This window comes from Glandiceps talaboti, chromosome 2 (genome assembly GCF_964340395.1).
Source record: "Glandiceps talaboti chromosome 2, keGlaTala1.1, whole genome shotgun sequence".
Classification (NCBI taxonomy): domain Eukaryota; kingdom Metazoa; phylum Hemichordata; class Enteropneusta; family Spengelidae; genus Glandiceps; species Glandiceps talaboti.
This window is the reverse complement of record NC_135550.1, coordinates 4,292,177-4,311,712: the sequence shown is the minus strand read 5'-3', so window position 1 is coordinate 4,311,712 and position 19,536 is coordinate 4,292,177. Positions and strand designations below refer to the sequence as shown.

General features: G+C 34.7%; 1 protein-coding gene across 1 annotated transcript in view; it reads left to right on the top strand.

The window, feature by feature from the left end:
* LOC144453773 (ral GTPase-activating protein subunit beta-like) overlaps window positions 1-10,144 on the top strand; it is a 36,674-nt gene extending 26,530 nt beyond the window's left edge. Inside the window, exons 23-27 of the mRNA XM_078145123.1 lie at window positions 2,702-2,866; window positions 3,331-3,582; window positions 4,519-4,663; window positions 8,989-9,105; window positions 9,443-10,144. Of these exons, the coding sequence (XP_078001249.1) occupies window positions 2,702-2,866; window positions 3,331-3,582; window positions 4,519-4,663; window positions 8,989-9,105; window positions 9,443-9,554 (791 nt within the window). The 3' untranslated portion in view covers window positions 9,555-10,144. The remainder of the gene's footprint in view (window positions 1-2,701; window positions 2,867-3,330; window positions 3,583-4,518; window positions 4,664-8,988; window positions 9,106-9,442) is intronic.
* The last annotated feature ends 9,392 nt before the right edge of the window (window positions 10,145-19,536 follow it).

Below are 19,536 nucleotides of genomic sequence, written 5' to 3'. Positions count from 1 at the left end.
ACTACACGTACACCATTTTCCAGTTACCCAACTTGCGCTCATTTTCAAAGTAAGAGTCACAAGAGGGCGACCCTCATGGGGAAAATTGGGGGCTAAAATCTCATGGCATACTTTTATATGTAGCAGTCAAAATGTTGCTATTAAAAACAACTCATTGAATTCCTAAAGATTACATGCTCTGAAAACAAAGTTAGCAAACTGTTTTGCTTGGTTTAGAATGCCAATAACTTGAGGTGTGAAACACTAGGTAAGGATGGTAAGGTCACAACACTACTCAGCAATAAGACTGCTTTCACAAAAACTTGTTAGGGGGGGGGGGGGGGGGGGGGGGGGGTCGGGAGATTTTTTGTAAAACCCTAATTTTTTTTCAAGTACCCCCCTGCCATATTCCAAAATTTTTCGAGTACCCTCCTGCCAAAGCCCCAAATATTTCAAGTACAAATTAGTTCAATATATTATGTCAAAAGAAAATAAATGTATGACTCAAAAATGCCAGCCACATTTCATCTAAAAGAATAGGAATCAAGTGATATATATTTGTGGTAATGATAATACAGTTACTGTACCTTTCCAACTATGAAATTCCAGCTGTGGCAGGAATGCACAAAATAGACAAAGTTGAGGCTGTAAGATGCCACTATTATCAATCTAAAGAAAGTGAGAGTGATTTGTCATCTGATGACAGTGACAGTGAGAATGATGATACAGCTAGTTCCAACTCTGATGAAGTTGAAGGAGAAATTTGGTCTGATGATGATGATGACAATGCCATGTTTATATACACAAGATCTGGAAGGAGAGCTACCACTTGGAAATCAAAAATTTAAATAAACACATTCTGAGACTTTGTTTAAAATCCTGCATTCACCTTTGTAATCTAACGTTAAAACCAGTCCAATAATCAGGCTCTTACAAGGTAAATGTATTACCAGATTCATTAAGATATACAATTACTATGATAATAGGGCCATCTTAATTATCATTACCACTAATATATATCACTTGATTCCTTTTCTGTTAGATGAAATGTGGCTGGCATTTTTGAGTCATACATTTATTTTCTTTTGACATTATATTGAACTAACTTACATCAAACAAGAATGGGATACATGGCAATGCATTTTATTAAGAGTTTTTTCAGTGTTATTTAGACCGATTTGATTTCTTTTAGCACACATTTAGGAAACCGAACTGGAACAATACAGTATAAAACTCTCTAATAGATAACATGTGCATCACAATATTTGCAAATACAACTAAAATGACATTTAACTGTAACACTACTAGTATAATGTACTAATACAATATTGAACAGAAAACAAAGACTCAGTTGGTCTGCTGATCATTTTACAAGAGTTATTCAAAGTGTAATTCATTTTGTTAACATAGGACTGTTGTGGACATCAACTGTTCCAGTTCCAGTTATCAAGTTCTTTCACTTTCAATTGGAAATGTCACCATTTCTGACAAGCGCATCCCAGTCATATTCATCAAATTCAGATATGTTTTACAGAGATATGTTTTAAGCATTCCAAAAAAATTCCACAGTTTGTGCAAACACTACTTTATGAAAATGTTTATTGAGACTATATTGGAGTATTTGCTCATATTGTTTCAGTTCACTACCTCATTCCTGCCATATATCTTTAGGGTAACTTTATATTGAGAGTTATGTCAAAGTTTATTTATTTATCTTTATATTTACAAGTACAGTAATAGTATATTCATGCAAAGTTGAAAAGTATGTGCAAAAAACTTATTTTACTTTTTCTCTGTTAACTCAGCTTGTGAGATATTGTCTTCTGTTTCACATGTAGCAGACTTTGCCAATATGCTAATTTTAGGAAATATTTAGAATGTGTTATTAAAAGTTAATGTTGAAAATTATAGTCATATCTATAGGATGAAAAAATACCTTGCACAGAAGTGTTTGATACTTGTCAAGTATGTTGTTGTTGTTGTTGTTGTTGTTTGTTGTTGTTGTTGTTGTTGTTGTTGTTGTTGTTGTTGTTGTTGTTGTTGATGATGATGATGAAAAAGGAAGACCAACATTTTAAAAGCTTATTTTCCCATGTTTGAAAAGTCATGATGTCAATTTATTTTCAGGTACCACCCCTACAACCCATAACATTTTTTCAGGTACCCCCCCCCCCCCACACACACTATCCATATATTTTCAAGTCCCCCCCTAAAATCTCCCGACCCCCCCCCCCCCCCCCCTAACAAGTTTTTGTGAAAGCAGTCTAATATCATGAAGCTCCCTTCTTGACCAAAAGCTGCTCCCAAACAGCACTTCAAGTGGTGAATCTTTCGTCTTTTTGATAACAGCTATATGGCATATTGTATACAAGTTTTCATGTTGCAAAGTATATGGAATTAAAATTCCAATAATCCACCCATGGTGTTTTACCCTGAACATGGTAACAAGGGTACCAAGCCCTCATGTAATTATTTTATGAAATGAAAACCATTTTCTAAACTAATTCATCAAAATAGGTACCACACCTAAGAGTCCTCTTTTATGGATCTCTAAACAGTACCTACAAAAGGTGTTACCATGTGCAGTCTCTTGACTTTCTTGTGAACAGATTTGAGGATGAACACTTTGGCTAATGTGTGATGGTACATAAACATGACATTTCTTGCTGAAGTATACATTTAATACTCATTTTCATTAATCATTTGTTGTATATTTCAACAGATACAGCTGCAGCTGATGTTAGTGATTTATATTCTCATGGTGGGGGTCTATTCAATGGTGATAGATATGTGATATACTATGCTGATGTTATGACTGAGATTGCATTCGTTGTGCCATCATTGCAGGCAGTAAGGAAACCTGGCAGAAGACACTCATCAGAGGAAGGTATAACCAATTCAAATACAGATAGTTGGTGTACGATTTTCTGCTGCTTTAGAGTTGTGAGGTGTTGCACTCTCTAGAGTTTTAAGTTGTTGTACTATCCATTTTTAATACCTGAATATGCAAGTCAAATTTGGCAATGACAACATGACCTATCATGTTGGGAACCCCTGTATAGTGACTGGGGAATGCAGGTAGATTGCTGTCCTTGGCAAAATAAATGCTAAGAAAACAAACACAACCAGTCCTAAAGGTCCTTAAAAAGAGATAATTTACTAGTATCTGTTATTCTAAAACAATAGAACAGATTCATCAAATTTGAGCAAGATTATGGATATTGTGTGAAATAATTATCATTTATGTTACCTAAAAATGTGGGGAATCTTGTATGCTGATGGTGATGTCACTGCAGTAATATTAACATTAATGATGTCATGACATGTCAATGTTTACTTATATTATTATAGTCACAGCAGCAAGTGGAACATCCCCATCTGACCAGCCACTAGAGACACCAATCAGACCAGCCAGATCACCACGTAATCTATCCCTAGACCTTGCATCCAATGATGTACCAGCTCCAGGTCAGGTGATCAGTCCAGGTTCACCAGCCAGACCTAAACGATTCCCTACCAGACAAAGTTTATTGACTGGACCAGAAACTAAAGTTATAGTTGTATGGTTAGAAGACTATGATGACCATGAAGCTTTCCCCTTAGGTAATAGTACAATAGTTATAGTACCTGTTATATTATGATGTCAGAATTACAATAATGGTGAAAGTAGTCTTGGTTACCCAGACTCTCACCACTAGGGGGGCTCTACTACAAGAACATTTAGATGAGTGTCTAGGGAAATGTAATCTAAAATCTCCCACACTGGAAATCACACGTTGCAGTTCTTCCAGAGAGTCTAGAGAAATGTAATCCAAAATCTCCCACACTTGAAATCACACGTTGCAGTTCTTCCAGAGAGTCTAGTCTAAGGAAATGTAATCCAAAATCTCCCACACTGGAAATCACACGTTGTAGTTCTTCCAAATCATGGAAAATAAAATCCAAAATCTCCCACACTGGAAATCACACATTGTAGTTCTTCCAAATCATGGAAAATAGGCTTACTAGGTGTGTTTGTTGTTGTTATTAAGATGTATCTGTCACTTGAGACGTGAAAATCTGTAGCAAAGGTACCTGAATCGTTCAGACAGCTATGTTTGACTTGAAGTATTCACCCGCATGCACTGTTCTGGGAAAGAGATCCAGTGTTGGTGACTTTGGATTACATTTACCCAGACTCTTGTCTGGTTGAACTCATAGTAGAGCCTCAACTGTGAGAATCTGGGTAACTGAGACTATGGTGAAAGCTGTCCAAAGTTGACTATAAAATTCACCAACTACATGCATGAACACATCACTAGTTTACTATTTAGATATACCAAATGAATGTTCTTCTAATATTTCCTACAAAATGAACCAATTTTCAAGGCACAAAAAAGTGAAAACACTGAATATATATTGAGTTTAAATGATAAGCACTGCCGCTCTCAGTTGTAGCTCAGTTTCCACGTACACACAAGTGCATTACTTAGTCATATCATGATCTATAACAGAGAACTAATACAATAGATATTTCTTATCTGGTTTTTTTCCCTCTAGATGATTTACTGCCAGAGACAAGTACCGGTATAGAATACCTAATGATGAGTAGTTCATCTCTTAGTAAAGTGTTAGACAGAGAAATTATTATTATATTTATTCACCCATTGAAGAGTGGTTTGTACAGAATACATGTGGAGGGAAGGTAAGTAGTACACAATAATAATCTTCATTTGTCCAAATAAATTCGGAAATTTGTTGAATAATCACCATGGAACAGCACCCTGGTGCCCTACTGTTGAAGAAGCAGGAGGAAACTGGAGTACCCAAGGAAAACCTGCATTGTACGGCAGGGTCAAACTGAGCATTACCCTTCTTACATACAGACCTTGTTAATTTTCTTAAATCAAATTCTAACATCCGTTTGGTGGGGTTGAACCCAGACTGTTGAGATATGAGGCGTATGAGTCGACCACCGACACCCACCACCCCCACCCCCACCCCACACCCCAGTCTGTATACGTACTTGCAGGTGCAGGGGTTAGGATTGCATTGTTATTGTTTTAGTTTTATTAGCTCCGCTGTCAGCGAAAGCTGAAAGCTTAGCTTTAGGTATAGGTTGTATAGAGTATAGAGAGTAGAGTGAATCATAGGTGTCCGTCAAACTTTTATATTTTCATTATTTTCTCCGGAAGTGACAGTCAGTATTCTTAGATATTTGGTGTGCATGTTCCCTGGGGGGAGGCTATTCAAATTTGTTCATGCCAAGTTGATCTGTGCCATTTTCAATTTTTTATGATTTTTTTTCATAAAATGTCATTTTCTTCATCTCCGTGAAAACTTATTGTCAGATTGCTTTGATATCTGGTGTGTTGATGCGCAGGGGGTAGCTTACTCAGGTTTGTTAATTTCAAGTCAGCACATCTTCATTTTTATTTTTTATGATTTTTTTTTTGTAATTTGAAAAAAAAAATGAACATGTTAATGAGGATAATGACCGACGCCATATTGGAAATCATTCGACGAGACTTTAAGTAAACTGCCACTTTTCAAAAGACACAATTGACGTCAAACAAGCAATGTAATATGTGCTATAGTCATAATTCTACGCATTGGGCGCCCAAATGCATGAAGTGACAAGCGTTTATTCGAAACAGGGTTGTAAACTTCAAATCCAAATTCTGCACCCTTCTACATAATCAGCCAGTCCGCAACGTCCTTATTTGCATACTCTATCCTGATTCGACCAGAAGCTGAAGCTGACCTCATGTGACCGGGCGATTTTCCACAGCAAGCAACAACACAAGACGTTCTTGGTACTCACTAAAATCTCACTCCAGACCCACTATAAAAATGTGATGTTTTCAGATAACATGTAACTTGTGATTAATTCTATATTGTCGTGCAATTTGGAGTGACAGTGAACCAGAATTAAGACAACTTGCGTAAGGAAGGCATGCGGTTGAAGTTATGCAAGAGCAGTCTAACTGCGGACTGTGAATCAACCAAATTTTGTTTATTGGCCGACAGTTCACATGTAAAGTTAAACGACATGAACGTGTCTTGCCATTTCCAAAATGCAAATATTTGGCAAGTAAAAATAATTAAAATAATCACAACTTTAATTTGGCTTCAGACTTTGCATTATGTTTTGCGTATCTTTCCCCGTTTTACATGTAAATCCGAAAAGGTTCTCTCGTCATGTCATCAGTGATCATACCGCGAGGGCCGAGGGGCTGCTTTGAGTACGAGCGAAGTAAGGCATGTTGAGGTATTTTGTTGAGAATAATAAATATTGCGAAATGTCAAGTACAAGGTTGAAATACAATGGAATGATGAAAAAAAATGGCCGAGTCTGCTGACAGGCGCCGCGCCGGTCACAAGAAACACTGTAAATTCCATCTTTCTTAGTTTCCGTACGGCGACAACCCCAGGTACCCGGATGCACGAGGGACTAACCCGGAAGCAAGTCGTTGTCAGCCATACGTTACAGTGGTAACATCGTCCGAGAAATCGCTGCGTTCAGAGTGTCATTATTCACAGAATTGTTGTTTTCGAGTGAAAACGCGTCTTGAATTGTATAAATCTAACAAATGAAGACATGTCAAGTTATATTTTGAAAGTTGTATCGCTAGTTTGAGACGATTTTCTCACGTACTATCGAGGCTTACTTGGACTTGGACCTTACTCCAGTTCATCGGGAAGTTTAGCCAGTCCGATAATTCTTTCTGGTTTAGTTTACAACACTTTTGATCACGCAGATTTTGTTGTTGTGATGAAAAGAAATTTAAAAAAAAGATCACTTCAACCATTTCGTTGTGTTTTCTTTATGAAAGGTAATAGAACATGAACGAGTGTTACCACTGTAACGTATGGCTGCCAGAATGACTCTCTTTCTGGTACTTGGCGGGGATTGTCGCCGTCCGGAAACTAAGATGGCGATTAATACATTTCTTCCCTATATATATCTACTCAACTTGTACAAGTTGAATGTTGTTGACTTGGTAAATTTGTTAGAAAATTGAAATTCAAATTGCCTCAAAATTATTTTAGATCCCTAGTTTATTTCATTCATCATTAAAATTTCCCAGTGTTAAAGCTGTAAGACAATGGAATTATTTATAGCCAACCTCAAAATCATCTTTTTTTTTCTTTTTCTTGTGTGCATTTCCCAGTCATTTTTTTTCTGAGGTTTTGTGCAATTTTTCATAACAGTAGATTTTTGTTATAAAATGGTGACTATGGTATAAAAGTACAATACATTACCAACTTCTGTGTAAAATGTGTTTTACAGTGAGACATCATATGAACCACTAACCACTTTATTGCATCGCTAAAACAAAACTGCATAGTGAAGAGCTGAAGAACTGAACCACTTCTACGTGTCACCAAAATAAAAAATAAAATTAAAAAAAAAAAAACGGAGCTATTCTGACCGATAGGTCGCTTGTGTTTATACTGTACGATGGTAGTCTTTGATTTTTGTAAAATGTAAAACGTTACAAAATATCTTTATCTTAATCTTTATAAGAACCACCATTCCCCATGACGTTTGACAATTCAGTCAATGTCCCATTAGAAATCTTTGGAAACAAACATCAGAATCTGGCACATAACATGTCAATTTGTCACCAGCCTGTTGTAATTCATTTAACACGACTAGTCAGATGTGCTGTCAATGTCAAAGCATCACTGATTATAAAATGAGTTTTGTTGCAATATGTACAAAACTTTGAGATGTCTGATAGTGTACTGGCATTGTAAGAAATGTTAATATTAGACTCGTCACCACTTTATTCTGTAATTTAAACCATTCATTCAATTGCAATGGTCATATGACAATAACTGTATGGTGCATGTTGATTGATAAAACAAGACAATACATACATAAAGAGTACATGCTGTTCTGTCAACATCTTACTTTCACTGTGTCTCACTACTTCTCTTGAATTATGAATGAGTTATGTGACACTTTTACATCACCATTGAACTTAACATTGAGTTGTTATTTTCATATGTACATGACTCACATAGCTATTCCCTTGTAACATTGAGTTGTTATTTTCATATGTACATGACTCACATAGCTATTCCCTTGTAACATTGAGTTGTTATTTTCATATGTACAGGACTCATATAGCTATTGTCTTGTAACATTGAGTTGTTATTTTCATATGTACATGACTCACATAGCTATTGTCTTGTAACATTGAGTTGTTATTTTCATATGTACATGACTCACATAGCTATTGTCTTGTAATGTTGAGTTGTTATTTTCATATGAACAGGACTCATATAGCTATTGTCTTGTAACATTGAGTTGTTATTTTCATATGTACATGACTCACATAGCTATTGTCTTGTAACATTGAGTTGTTATTTTCATATGTACAGGACTCACATAGCTATTCCCTTGTAACATTGAGTTGTTATTTTCATATGTACAGGACTCACATAGCTATTCCCTTGTAACATTGAGTTGTTATTTTCATATGTACAGGACTCACATAGCTATTCCCTTGTAACATTGAGTTGTTATTTTCATATGTACATGACTCATATAGCTATTCCCTTTTAACATTGAGTTGTTATTTTCATATGTACATGACTCATATAGCTATTCCCTTGTAACATTGAGTTGTTATTTTCATATGTACAGGACTCACATAGCTATTCCCTTGTAACATTGAGTTGTTATTTTCATATGTACAGGACTCACATAGCTATTCCCTTGTAACATTGAGTTGTTATTTTCATATGTACATGACTCACATAGCTATTCCCTTGTAACATTGAGTTGTTATTTTCATATGTACAGGACTCACATAGCTATTCCCTTGTAACATTGAGTTGTTATTTTCATATGTACATGACTCATATAGCTATTCCCTTGTAACATTGAGTTGTTATTTTCATATGTACATGACTCACATAGCTATTCCCTTGTAACATTGAGTTGTTATTTTCATATGTACAGGACTCACATAGCTATTCCCTTGTAACATTGAGTTGTTATTTTCATATGTACAGGACTCATATAGCTATTCCTTTAATGGATGGTATGGTTGTCAGTAGGAGATCACTTGGTACATTGGTCAGACAAACAGCTCTCAATATCTGCCGTAGAAAGAGACTAGAGAATGACATGTAAGTGATGATATTGTATTTCATTCTATGTCTCTGTTTCCTCATCTGTCTGTCTGTCTGTCTGTCTGTCTGTCTGTCTGTCTATTTGTCCATCTGACTGTCTCTTTATTCTCTCTCTGTCAGTCAGTCTTTCAACCACTGTACCTCTGCAGCTCACATCTTTGTGTCTCTGTCATGTGACAGTTTCACCTGCCTGTCTGTTACTTAGTCAGCACCTGTTTCTCACTGTTTTATCTCTCCCCTCTCCTCTATCTCTATCTCTCTGTCAGTTCTGTCCGAAGCTACATCTATTTGATAATCTATTCAACAATGTATTGTTTGTGATTTCATATTACAGGCACACACCACCACATGTAAGGAGGAAACACAAACTACAAGAAATGACCACCAAGTACAGAAAGAAAATGAGTGAACCAGAGTTTTATACCTCACTTTTTGCAGAGGGTTGAAAATATGCATTTTGTAACTTCATCAAAAATGTATGGACCTTTGTATATATTTAGATTAAGTGTATTATAACAGTCAATGCAGTTGAGGGCAGTATTTGAATGTAACAAAGTTTTGTGTATAAATTCAAGATGGATTTAGTCATCAGAGTTGGCATTGGAAATTTTCAGTTTCATGATGATTTCAGTGTCAGAAATATAAGTTATGTGTAAAATGTACACAGTGCAATTATGCTGTCCTTAACTACAACTTACACCAGATATTTTTCTGTGAATATTGCTTCAATAAATTTGTAATGTTCTGTAGTCTTTGATTACAATCTCAACTCATTGCTATATTGAAATCATACATTTAGAAAAAACGTGTTATTTATAATTTATGCTTATGTCAAATTTCATTACATTTATCAAAATTGCAAATGAAAACACAGTCTTCACATTTTGACTTACATGTGTCCATTAGGGAATGAGTTAAACCAACAATAGAGCTATGTGTCAGAATGTGTCTTGTGTTGTCACACTTTGATTTGTACATACTGCTGTAATGACACAAAGCATGTGATTGATTTACTCTCATGCAATTTACTTTGATATGTTACATCTCTCTACTTAAATAGTTTGTACATAAATCATGTAAAACTGAATTGTTTGGAAATAAACATAGTTGTCAACCACATTTTGTAGATTTTTTACACGTCTGTAGTTCATTCAGAATGGCATGCAAATTGACAATCAGTACATCATCTCACCAAGCCCTGAAATCAGACTGTCATTATCTGATCAATGTTGTTAAATTAGTTGACAAGCAATGCTGTTCATACCAGATGATATTTTTCTGCAATAGAAGGAGGGAAACATACTAAAAATCATCATCACTTTATATGTGTACTAGAGAAAATAACAGCATAAATGAAATTATATTGTAAATTTGCATGTCCTTCAATACTATTGTTTATAAAAAAAAATTAAAAACCCAGTCTTTCCTTATTGTAGTTGTAGAATTATGTGTGATGCATATGATGGGTGAGTCCAAGAAATACTCAGTCTCATGCCAACATGAACGTTGGTGGCTCACTTCTGTCACTAGAGACTGTCGGATGATATGTTGCTGCAATTGGTTACTAAGGGTGCGGAAACGCTCTCTTAGTCACCTTCTCAGACACACTATATTCAGACAGGCTTATCAAGTGTTTGTATTGATATTTTCGTTGAATGTGAAGACTAATACATACAAGGAGGGAAATTAACATTCAAAATACTCACCATCGCACACGTTGATTCATATCATATACAGTGCATTAAGGAAAGACTCTTCACTTTCTATATTTATGTCTTGTTATTCAATTACAAATATCCATAATCTTAACTTTATTGTGTCATGATGCCCTTGACCTACCGTGAAGGTAAAGTTAGTACTCATCAACACTTCACATCTCCAAACTTTCTATACAGCTTTTCCATCTACTAGTACTATCTGAGACTTAACATGTATGTCCTCACAACCCTTCAACTTTTATCTCATTACCCCTGTACACAAATTGAGTCTATTGAGGAAAGTGACTATTGTGGTCAAATTTTGCACCAAGAAACTGAATGCATATGGAAATCCATTTTCATGGCTTTCTCCCATTTTTTATCAATCTTCAAGGCATCAAAATTGGCAAATTAATGGCTATGGTTTGATCATAATAACACTAATCTTTGATGGTTTATCACTTTCATTTTCTCAATAGTATAGAGGTAAAGGTTGAGAGTGAAACACAAGTTTAAGACTGCAAAATATCGTTGATCATGCAACAATTTCCACTGTGATTGCCTTTCATTAAAAATCACCATTTACTCATAACAAATATTCACACAAGTAGCTAGTTATGAAATTAGCAAACTAAATCACATTAAATGAGTATGATATACAAGAAGTGACTTCAAATTGATTTAAAATACCTAAACATTACCAGAACTAGACGATATTCCGCTACGCCAAGAAGTTCATGGGATGAAAACATAACCTCCATCTAGCTCCGTACAAACATTGAATCAAAGAAGGCATCTCAAATGTTGGAGCTCCAGCACAGGGGGCTCAGGTTCAGTTAGTTATAAAGGGGAGGGGGCCTCAGACTCAGTTGGTTATAAAGGGGTAGAGGGGGCTCAGACTCAGTTAGTTACAAAGGGGAGGGGCTCAGACTCGGTTATAAAGGGGGCTCGATCAGGCTCAGTTATGTTTATGAAAACAAACAAAATACACTTACAAACATCAACAGCGTAAATACAAATCAGCATTAACAATAATATGTCTCTACAACAAGAATTACTATATGTTTTCCTGTATGAGAAATGGTAGGTATGAACAATTGTGACCATTTCACACATAGGAAAACATATAGTAATTCTTGTAGAGAAACACTTCACCATAATATGCTTGTAGCACTAATGAACCTCAGTTCAGTTGTGCTAAAAATGAGTTGCTATCATAGGCTGCGACTAGTAAAACTTATCACTAAAGTTTACTTTCTTAGAGTGGTTTCAACTTTCAACACCTGCACAGTAACAATGTTTTAACTTGTTTTCCCTGACACAAATAGTTTGCTGTTGCAAGTTCATAGAGGTTTTTTTCCCTTTGGGCCGGCAAAATATTTTTCTCGAAAATCACCCACGTCCACGAAAAACTTTTTTGAATATATTTACCATGTGTAGTCAAATATTATATAATAAGGCTGGAGAAACTGGTCGGTCCCTAAGTGCAGATTATCACTTCAATTCCGTTGCACTGTCCTTACACTTTGTTTGATATTAGTGTAGAAAAAAGTTTAACGGTCCAACTTAATGGTGAGTACATAGAGTGACATTGCATAAGCTGCTAGATGGCTAATGATAAACCATTGGGATTGGAAGATACTTCACTCGACCCTTAACACACTGTGTGTAATGTTTTGGAGTATTGAATCTCCAGACACAATTTCGTCGACGTCTGTTGTTATGAAACAATTATCAAGGAGAAAAACTCGGGCTGTGAGATAAAAGGCATGTCTTCATTTCGTAACGATCCTAGTCTGCACATCGTTTTCAAATCAATTTAAAAAATGATATGAGAAATTTCACTCAATATACTTGGTCATTACATTATTTTTTTCCGTCGTCATCAAAAACAGATAGCCAACCGATTGATAAACGGGTAACATTTCCTACATTTACACACACACACACACACACACACACACACACACACACCATGTTACGGTAAAGCCCAGAGCAAGTAGAGCGCCCTCTAACAGTCAGATGTAAAAATCAATTGACCGTAAATGGCGCTGTATTATAAAAGCTGCGAAACAATGCAGACATGTACTACTCGAGTACCAGATCTATGCGTTGCGAGTATCATTGGCAACTCCTGTGTCTGGTACAGTCATGAGCGTTACCAGTTCTGTCATGCGCTGTCGTGTGCAAGTAAAGGTCAAACCCCACTGCGTAATCTTCCTACGTCGACTGACTGACAGTTATATATTATGTATATAGCGTTTGATTACGTAATTATTGTTTGTGCCACCCCACCCCCGTGCACCCCACCCCACTCGTACGTCCATGCAGAGACCACGGTGACGAACAGTAAAACTTAAAAAGTCTTTACACAGAAAGATAGACAGGGAAAGGGAATTTCCTAGTATATTGTGTTGACATGTATTAACGTTTGATTAATAAATGCAATGTATCCTCTGTTTATTGTTTATTTGAATGGTGGTCTTTATGTGCGTCTTTCGTTTAATGTTTGCCGCAACTTGGTAATTACGCATCCAGATACATTGTACACAAAATTATATTACCAAGATGTTTTATACGTACGTTCATGCGTTCTCAGTAGTATAGCGCCACCAACATTCACGTTAACTTAAAAAGTCTTATAGTTCACTAACTGACATCTACCAATCCGACTAACGGTTGGTGTATTACCATTTGTCAGTTAGTAGATATTTACACTGGTTATTGAAATATGTTACTAGTAATTTGCCAAATAGCCTACCAGTTTGATCAAGGATATTAGCTGTGCACTAATTAATTCAAAGTTGGTAAGCTACAAAAAGACAGAGAAGACGATAGTTTTGATTTAAAACTTTATCAACTAGAGATGTTATCTGATAAAAACATGAATAACATTATAAAGCTAAGAAATCGCAAAGACACCCACTATTATTTATTCGACCTGGTGTCACCAAGGTTGGTGTGTAGGGGTGATCCTAATGTTTAAAAATGTTTTTGTTTTTTTCCATGGAAAATTTTGGTCGGTCGGTCGATTTAAAAAAGTATATAAATAAAAAATCATCTTTGAATTCATGTTTCTTTGCCTCTCCTTTTCCTCCTTTCAATCATCTTTTCATTGGATTCCTAGAAACAAGCCCTTCTCAGCTTTTCTTAGGGACCGGTCAGTTTCTCCAGCCTGGGGGGGGGGGGGCGGTGGATTCTTAAATCGGGCCGACAAAAAGTCACTGACCCCCCCCCCTATCTGTAAAACCCAAAACAGGCTGACCCCCCTATCACTTAATTCTAAAACATGATGACCCCCCCCCATATATGATATTCGCATGAGTGACAGGTATTTTTTGATCGTGACTCAGTGTGGACTGCTTGACTGTCTTGCATCTACTTTATAAGATCCCGGGTTTTTATATAGCACTATCATAATTATAATTATTGACTACCCAGGGTAAATATATTTGAAAAGGAGTTTAATAGCATCTTGACAGTGAAAGGTAGGGGGAAAGCTTTGAGAAGGGAATATGTACAGCTGTCATGGGGGGTCCTAGGGGGTCTCCCCCTAGAAGCCCAGGAGGTTTTTAACTCTGAAAAGTCAATATTGAGACTATTCAGACATTTTTAGAAAATCATTTCCAAGCTTTACAAGACAGCACCAACATGTAAAAAGCAACTACATAAGGTTGAAATATTTTTGAAATATAGTTTGATAGGATCTTGACAGTAAGAGGTAGAGGGAGATCTTGAGACTGGGATGTGTACACCTCATGGGGGGGGGGAGGAAGGTTCCAAGGGGGTCTCCCCCTAGAACCCCTGGAGGTTTTTTCCCTCAATTTTGAGACTATTCAGACCCTTTCAGACAATAATTTCCAAGCCTTACAAGACAACACCAACATGTAAAAAACAACTACATAGGGTTGAAATACTTTTGAAATATACTTTGATAGCATCTTGACAGTAAGAGCGGAAGAGCTTGAGACTGGGATATGTCCACCTCATGCGGGAGGGGGGGGGGGTCTGAGCGGGTCTCCCTCTAGAAGCCCTGGAGGAATTTTACTCTTATAGCCAATATTTACACTATTTAGACCCTTCAAGCAATAACTTAATCCATGCTTTACAAGACAGCAAGTATCAGAAACTATTCTTTATAACTTACACTAAGGGTTGAAATATGTTCTTAAAAAGTTAAATGGCATCATTATATACATGTAGTAAAGGTCAGCACATCTAATGGTAGTATCATTGGTAGGGGAGATTTGGAGATTAAGGCAATTTTAGACTATCTTGGCAAACATTTCACATCTTGAAAAGACAATATCATCTCAAATTAGAATAGGGTGAAAATATTTAAGAAAAGTTTAATACCATTATGACAGTAAAAAGGTTGTTGGTGCATCTGATTGTTGGTTGAATGCATGAGTGACCTCTGGGGGTGAGGAAGTCCTTGGGGTTTTCCCCCTGGCAGATATGGAGTTTTTTGCTTGAGATACTAAGGCAATGTTTAGGTTATTCATAACCTTTGAGGTAATATTTCCAAGCTTCGAAAAGCTAACGTAAATGTACGTTTTAAATGAGTTTCCTATATCACATAAAATAGACATGTAACATTAGTATAGGGGCATTAATATATGTATAATAAAGTCACCGGTATGTTAGAGAACTTTAGGTGGATATTGTGTTTTATTGTGTTTTTGTGTGGTCATTGTGTTTTAAATTGTGATTGAAGAAAAAAATCCTTTCTACAATGGCATATAGCCTTGTCTGAAATGTGGTACATGTCAATATTTGTTCTTGTCCCTGTTTCTTACATGAATTCTTTAATATTACTTATAACTTCAACTTCAAACATAACTATACATATACATATACATGTATTACCTAGCTACCACACTAGTTACAGAACATGTTATGTAAATGCTTGGCTGTTTCACAATCAATGCTTTACTTATATTGCAGTTTGGGGCAAACTTGAAGGTTTCGTAATGGCAATTTTCATAGATAGTTTATAAATGAAATTAATCTAAATTGTTCTACTCGTCATGTTATTGACACTACAAATTACCACATCTCATCAGATTCCAGTTTCTGTTATACCCTAGGTATGACCACCTAAAGTTCTCTGACATACCGGTGACTATACTATACATGCAATATTAATAATGTCCCTGTACCAATTTTACGGGCCCATTTTTATGTGACATGGGAAACTCATTTAAAACTTACATTTACGTTAGCTTTTCAAAGCTGGGAAATATTACCTCAAAGGTTATGAATAACCTAAAAGTTGCCTTAATAGAAACAAAAAACCTCCAGATCTGTCAGGACGACAACCCCCAAGGACTCCCTCAGCGCCAGAGGTCAAAGGGGGGAGGTCAGTGAGTTTTTGTCGACCCGATCGTATTTTTCTAATTCAAAAATTGGTCTTCTAGTTCAAGTGTCGGTCTTCTAATTCAAGTGTTGGTCTTCTAATTCAAGTGTCGGTCTTCTAATTCAAAAATCGGTCTCCTATACTATACTATACTATACTATACTATACTATACTATACTATACTATACTATACTATACTATACTATACTATACTATACTATACTATACTATACTATACTATACTATACTATACTATACTATACTATACTTTACTATACTATACTATACTATACTATACTATACTATACTATACTATACTATACTATACTATACTATACTATACTATACTATACTATACTATACTATACTATACTATACTATACTATACTATACTATACTATTATATACTATACTATACTATACTATACTATACTATACTATACTATACTATACTATACATTGCTATACTATACTTTACTATACTATACTATACTATACTATACTATACTATACTATACTATACTATACTATACTATACTATACTATACTATACTATACTATACTATACTATACTATACTATACTATAGTATATACTATACTACATTATAGTGTAGTGTAGTGTATTGTAGTGTAGTGTAGTATAGTATTGAGGAGTGTTGTATTTCCGTATTTGTTTGCCCAGAGTTTACTTGTATTGTTCATCAAATAGAGATGCCAGTATTATGATAGTTGACTCAGGTTACTAGTATTTATTTCTGTTTCATTATAGCCTCTTTTCGCCAGTTTCCAGGTGAAGAATTTAATTTTCTTTTGAAATTCTTTTTCGTTACTACATGTTCGTATGTATCTGATCGTTTGACCCTTAATGGACCCTTTGAAGACTGAGTTCGGGCGGTAGTATTACCTGTGTAAATATTGGAATAAGTTTTGATATCCAATACTTTGTGTTATTGGTGCCGTTGACATTTGTGGATTGTTATATGTTACTTCCGTATCTGAGCTTTCCAACGAAAATTTGAAAGTTGGATGTATTTGGTTTATTTTTTCACTCAGATTATTTAGTTCAACTTGGGTGCCACAAAATATCATGAAAACGCCACCCCTGAAATGTGTCCAGAGTGATATTTTATCCGACGGGTGTAGATTTCAATAATGCGACTTTCCAGTTCATGGAATGTCGGCTATTTCGGGTGATGCCCAAGAGCCAATGCACATGCATGTTTGTGTGTAGAATTCTCCTTTAAATTTAAATGTGTTTTTCGTGAGAATCACATAATAGTTTTAGGAGATGCACAGGTGGTGGTTTTGGAATGCTATAGTCGATTGTTTGTGTAACTGGCGAGTCAAGTGCTTCGACAACTGACTGCATTGCGCCAGACTGCAAAGTATGTGTGTACATACCACATGTAAAGTGACTAGTATCCAATTTTCAGGAACTACATACAGTAGCTTCTGATGCCATGTGATGATACACTTTGTGCAAGTGTGAGACATATCTCGCTGGACACCCACAAATGAGATCCCATTGGTCTTCAACACAACATACAGTCTCTATATTAACGGATCTCATCTACGAGATGCAATAACTAAACACTGGGACGTAATAGCAGACAATGAGATATGAAATCAATTATATCCAAAAAGACCAATCATAGCACAGAAGCGAAACATAAACTTAAAAGACAAATAGGTCAACACTCAATTGCAGCATTCCGAATTTAAAAATCTAGCGGAAATAAAACGAGATAATATTATAATATAGTATAGTATAGTATATAGTACAATATATAGTATATAGCACAGTCTAGTATATAGTATATTATAGTATAGTATAGTATATAGTATAGTATAGTATATAGTAAAGTATAGTATAGTATAGTATGGTATAGTAGAGTATAGTATAGTATAGTATGATATAGTATAGTATACTATATAGTACAGTATATAGTTTAGTATAGTATAGTATAGTATGGTACATAGTATAGAGCATAGTATAGTGTATAGTGTAGTCTAGTATATAGTATAGTATAGTATAGTATAGTATAGTATAGTATATAGTACAGTATAGTATAGAATAGTCTAGAATATAGTATATAGTATAGTATATAGTAAAGACAAGTATATAGTACAGTATATAGTACAGTATATAGCATAGTCTAGTATATAGTATAATATAGTATAGAATAGTATAGTATAGTGTAGTATATAGTACAGGATATAGCATAGTCTAGTATATAGTGCAGTATAGTATAGTATAGTATAGTATAGTATAGTATAGTATAGTATAGTATAGTATAGTATAGTATAGTATAGTATAGTACAGTATAGTATAGTATAGTATATAGTAAAGAATATATTATATAGCATAGTCTAGTATATAGTATAGTATAGCATAGTACAGTATAGTATAGTATAGTATAGTATATAGTACAGAATATATTATATAGCATAGTCTAGTATATAGTGCAGTATAGTATAGTATAGTATAGTATAGTATAGTATATAGTATAGTATAGTATAGTATAGTATAGTATAGTATAGCATAATATATTATAGCATAGTATAGTATAATATAGTATAGTATAATATATAGTACAGAATATAGTATAGTCTAGTATATAGTATAGTACAGTATTGTATAGTATATAGTATATAGTATAGTATAGTATAGCATAATATAGTATAGCATAGTATAGTATAATATAGTATAGTATAATATATAGTACAGAATATAGTATAGTCTAGTATAGTATAGTATAATACAGTACAGTATTGTATACTATACTATATAGTATAGTCTAGTCTAGTATAGTATAGTACAGTATAATATAGTATAGTATAGTACAGTAGAGTACAGTACAGTATAATATAGTATAGTACAATGTATAGTATATGGTATATAGCATAGTATAGTATATAATGTAGTCTAGTATATAGTATAGTATAGTATATAGTATAGTACAATACAGTATAGTATAGTATATAGTACAGAATATAGTATATAACAGTCTAGTATATAGCATTGTATAGTATTGTGTATAGTATAATATAGTTTATAGTATATAGTATAGTATAATATATAGTACAGTATACAGAATATAGCATAGTCTAGTATATAGTAGAGTATAGTATGGTATAGTATAGTATAGTATAGTATAGTGTAGTATATAGTACAGTATATAGCATAGTCTAGTATATAGCTTAGTATACTATAGCATAGTATGGTACATAGTATAGAGCATAGTATAGTATATACTGAGTCTAGTATATAGTATAGTATAGTATAGTATAGTATAGTATAGTATAGTATAGTATAGTATATAGTACAGTATAGTATAGTATAGTATAGTATATAGTATATAGTAAAGACA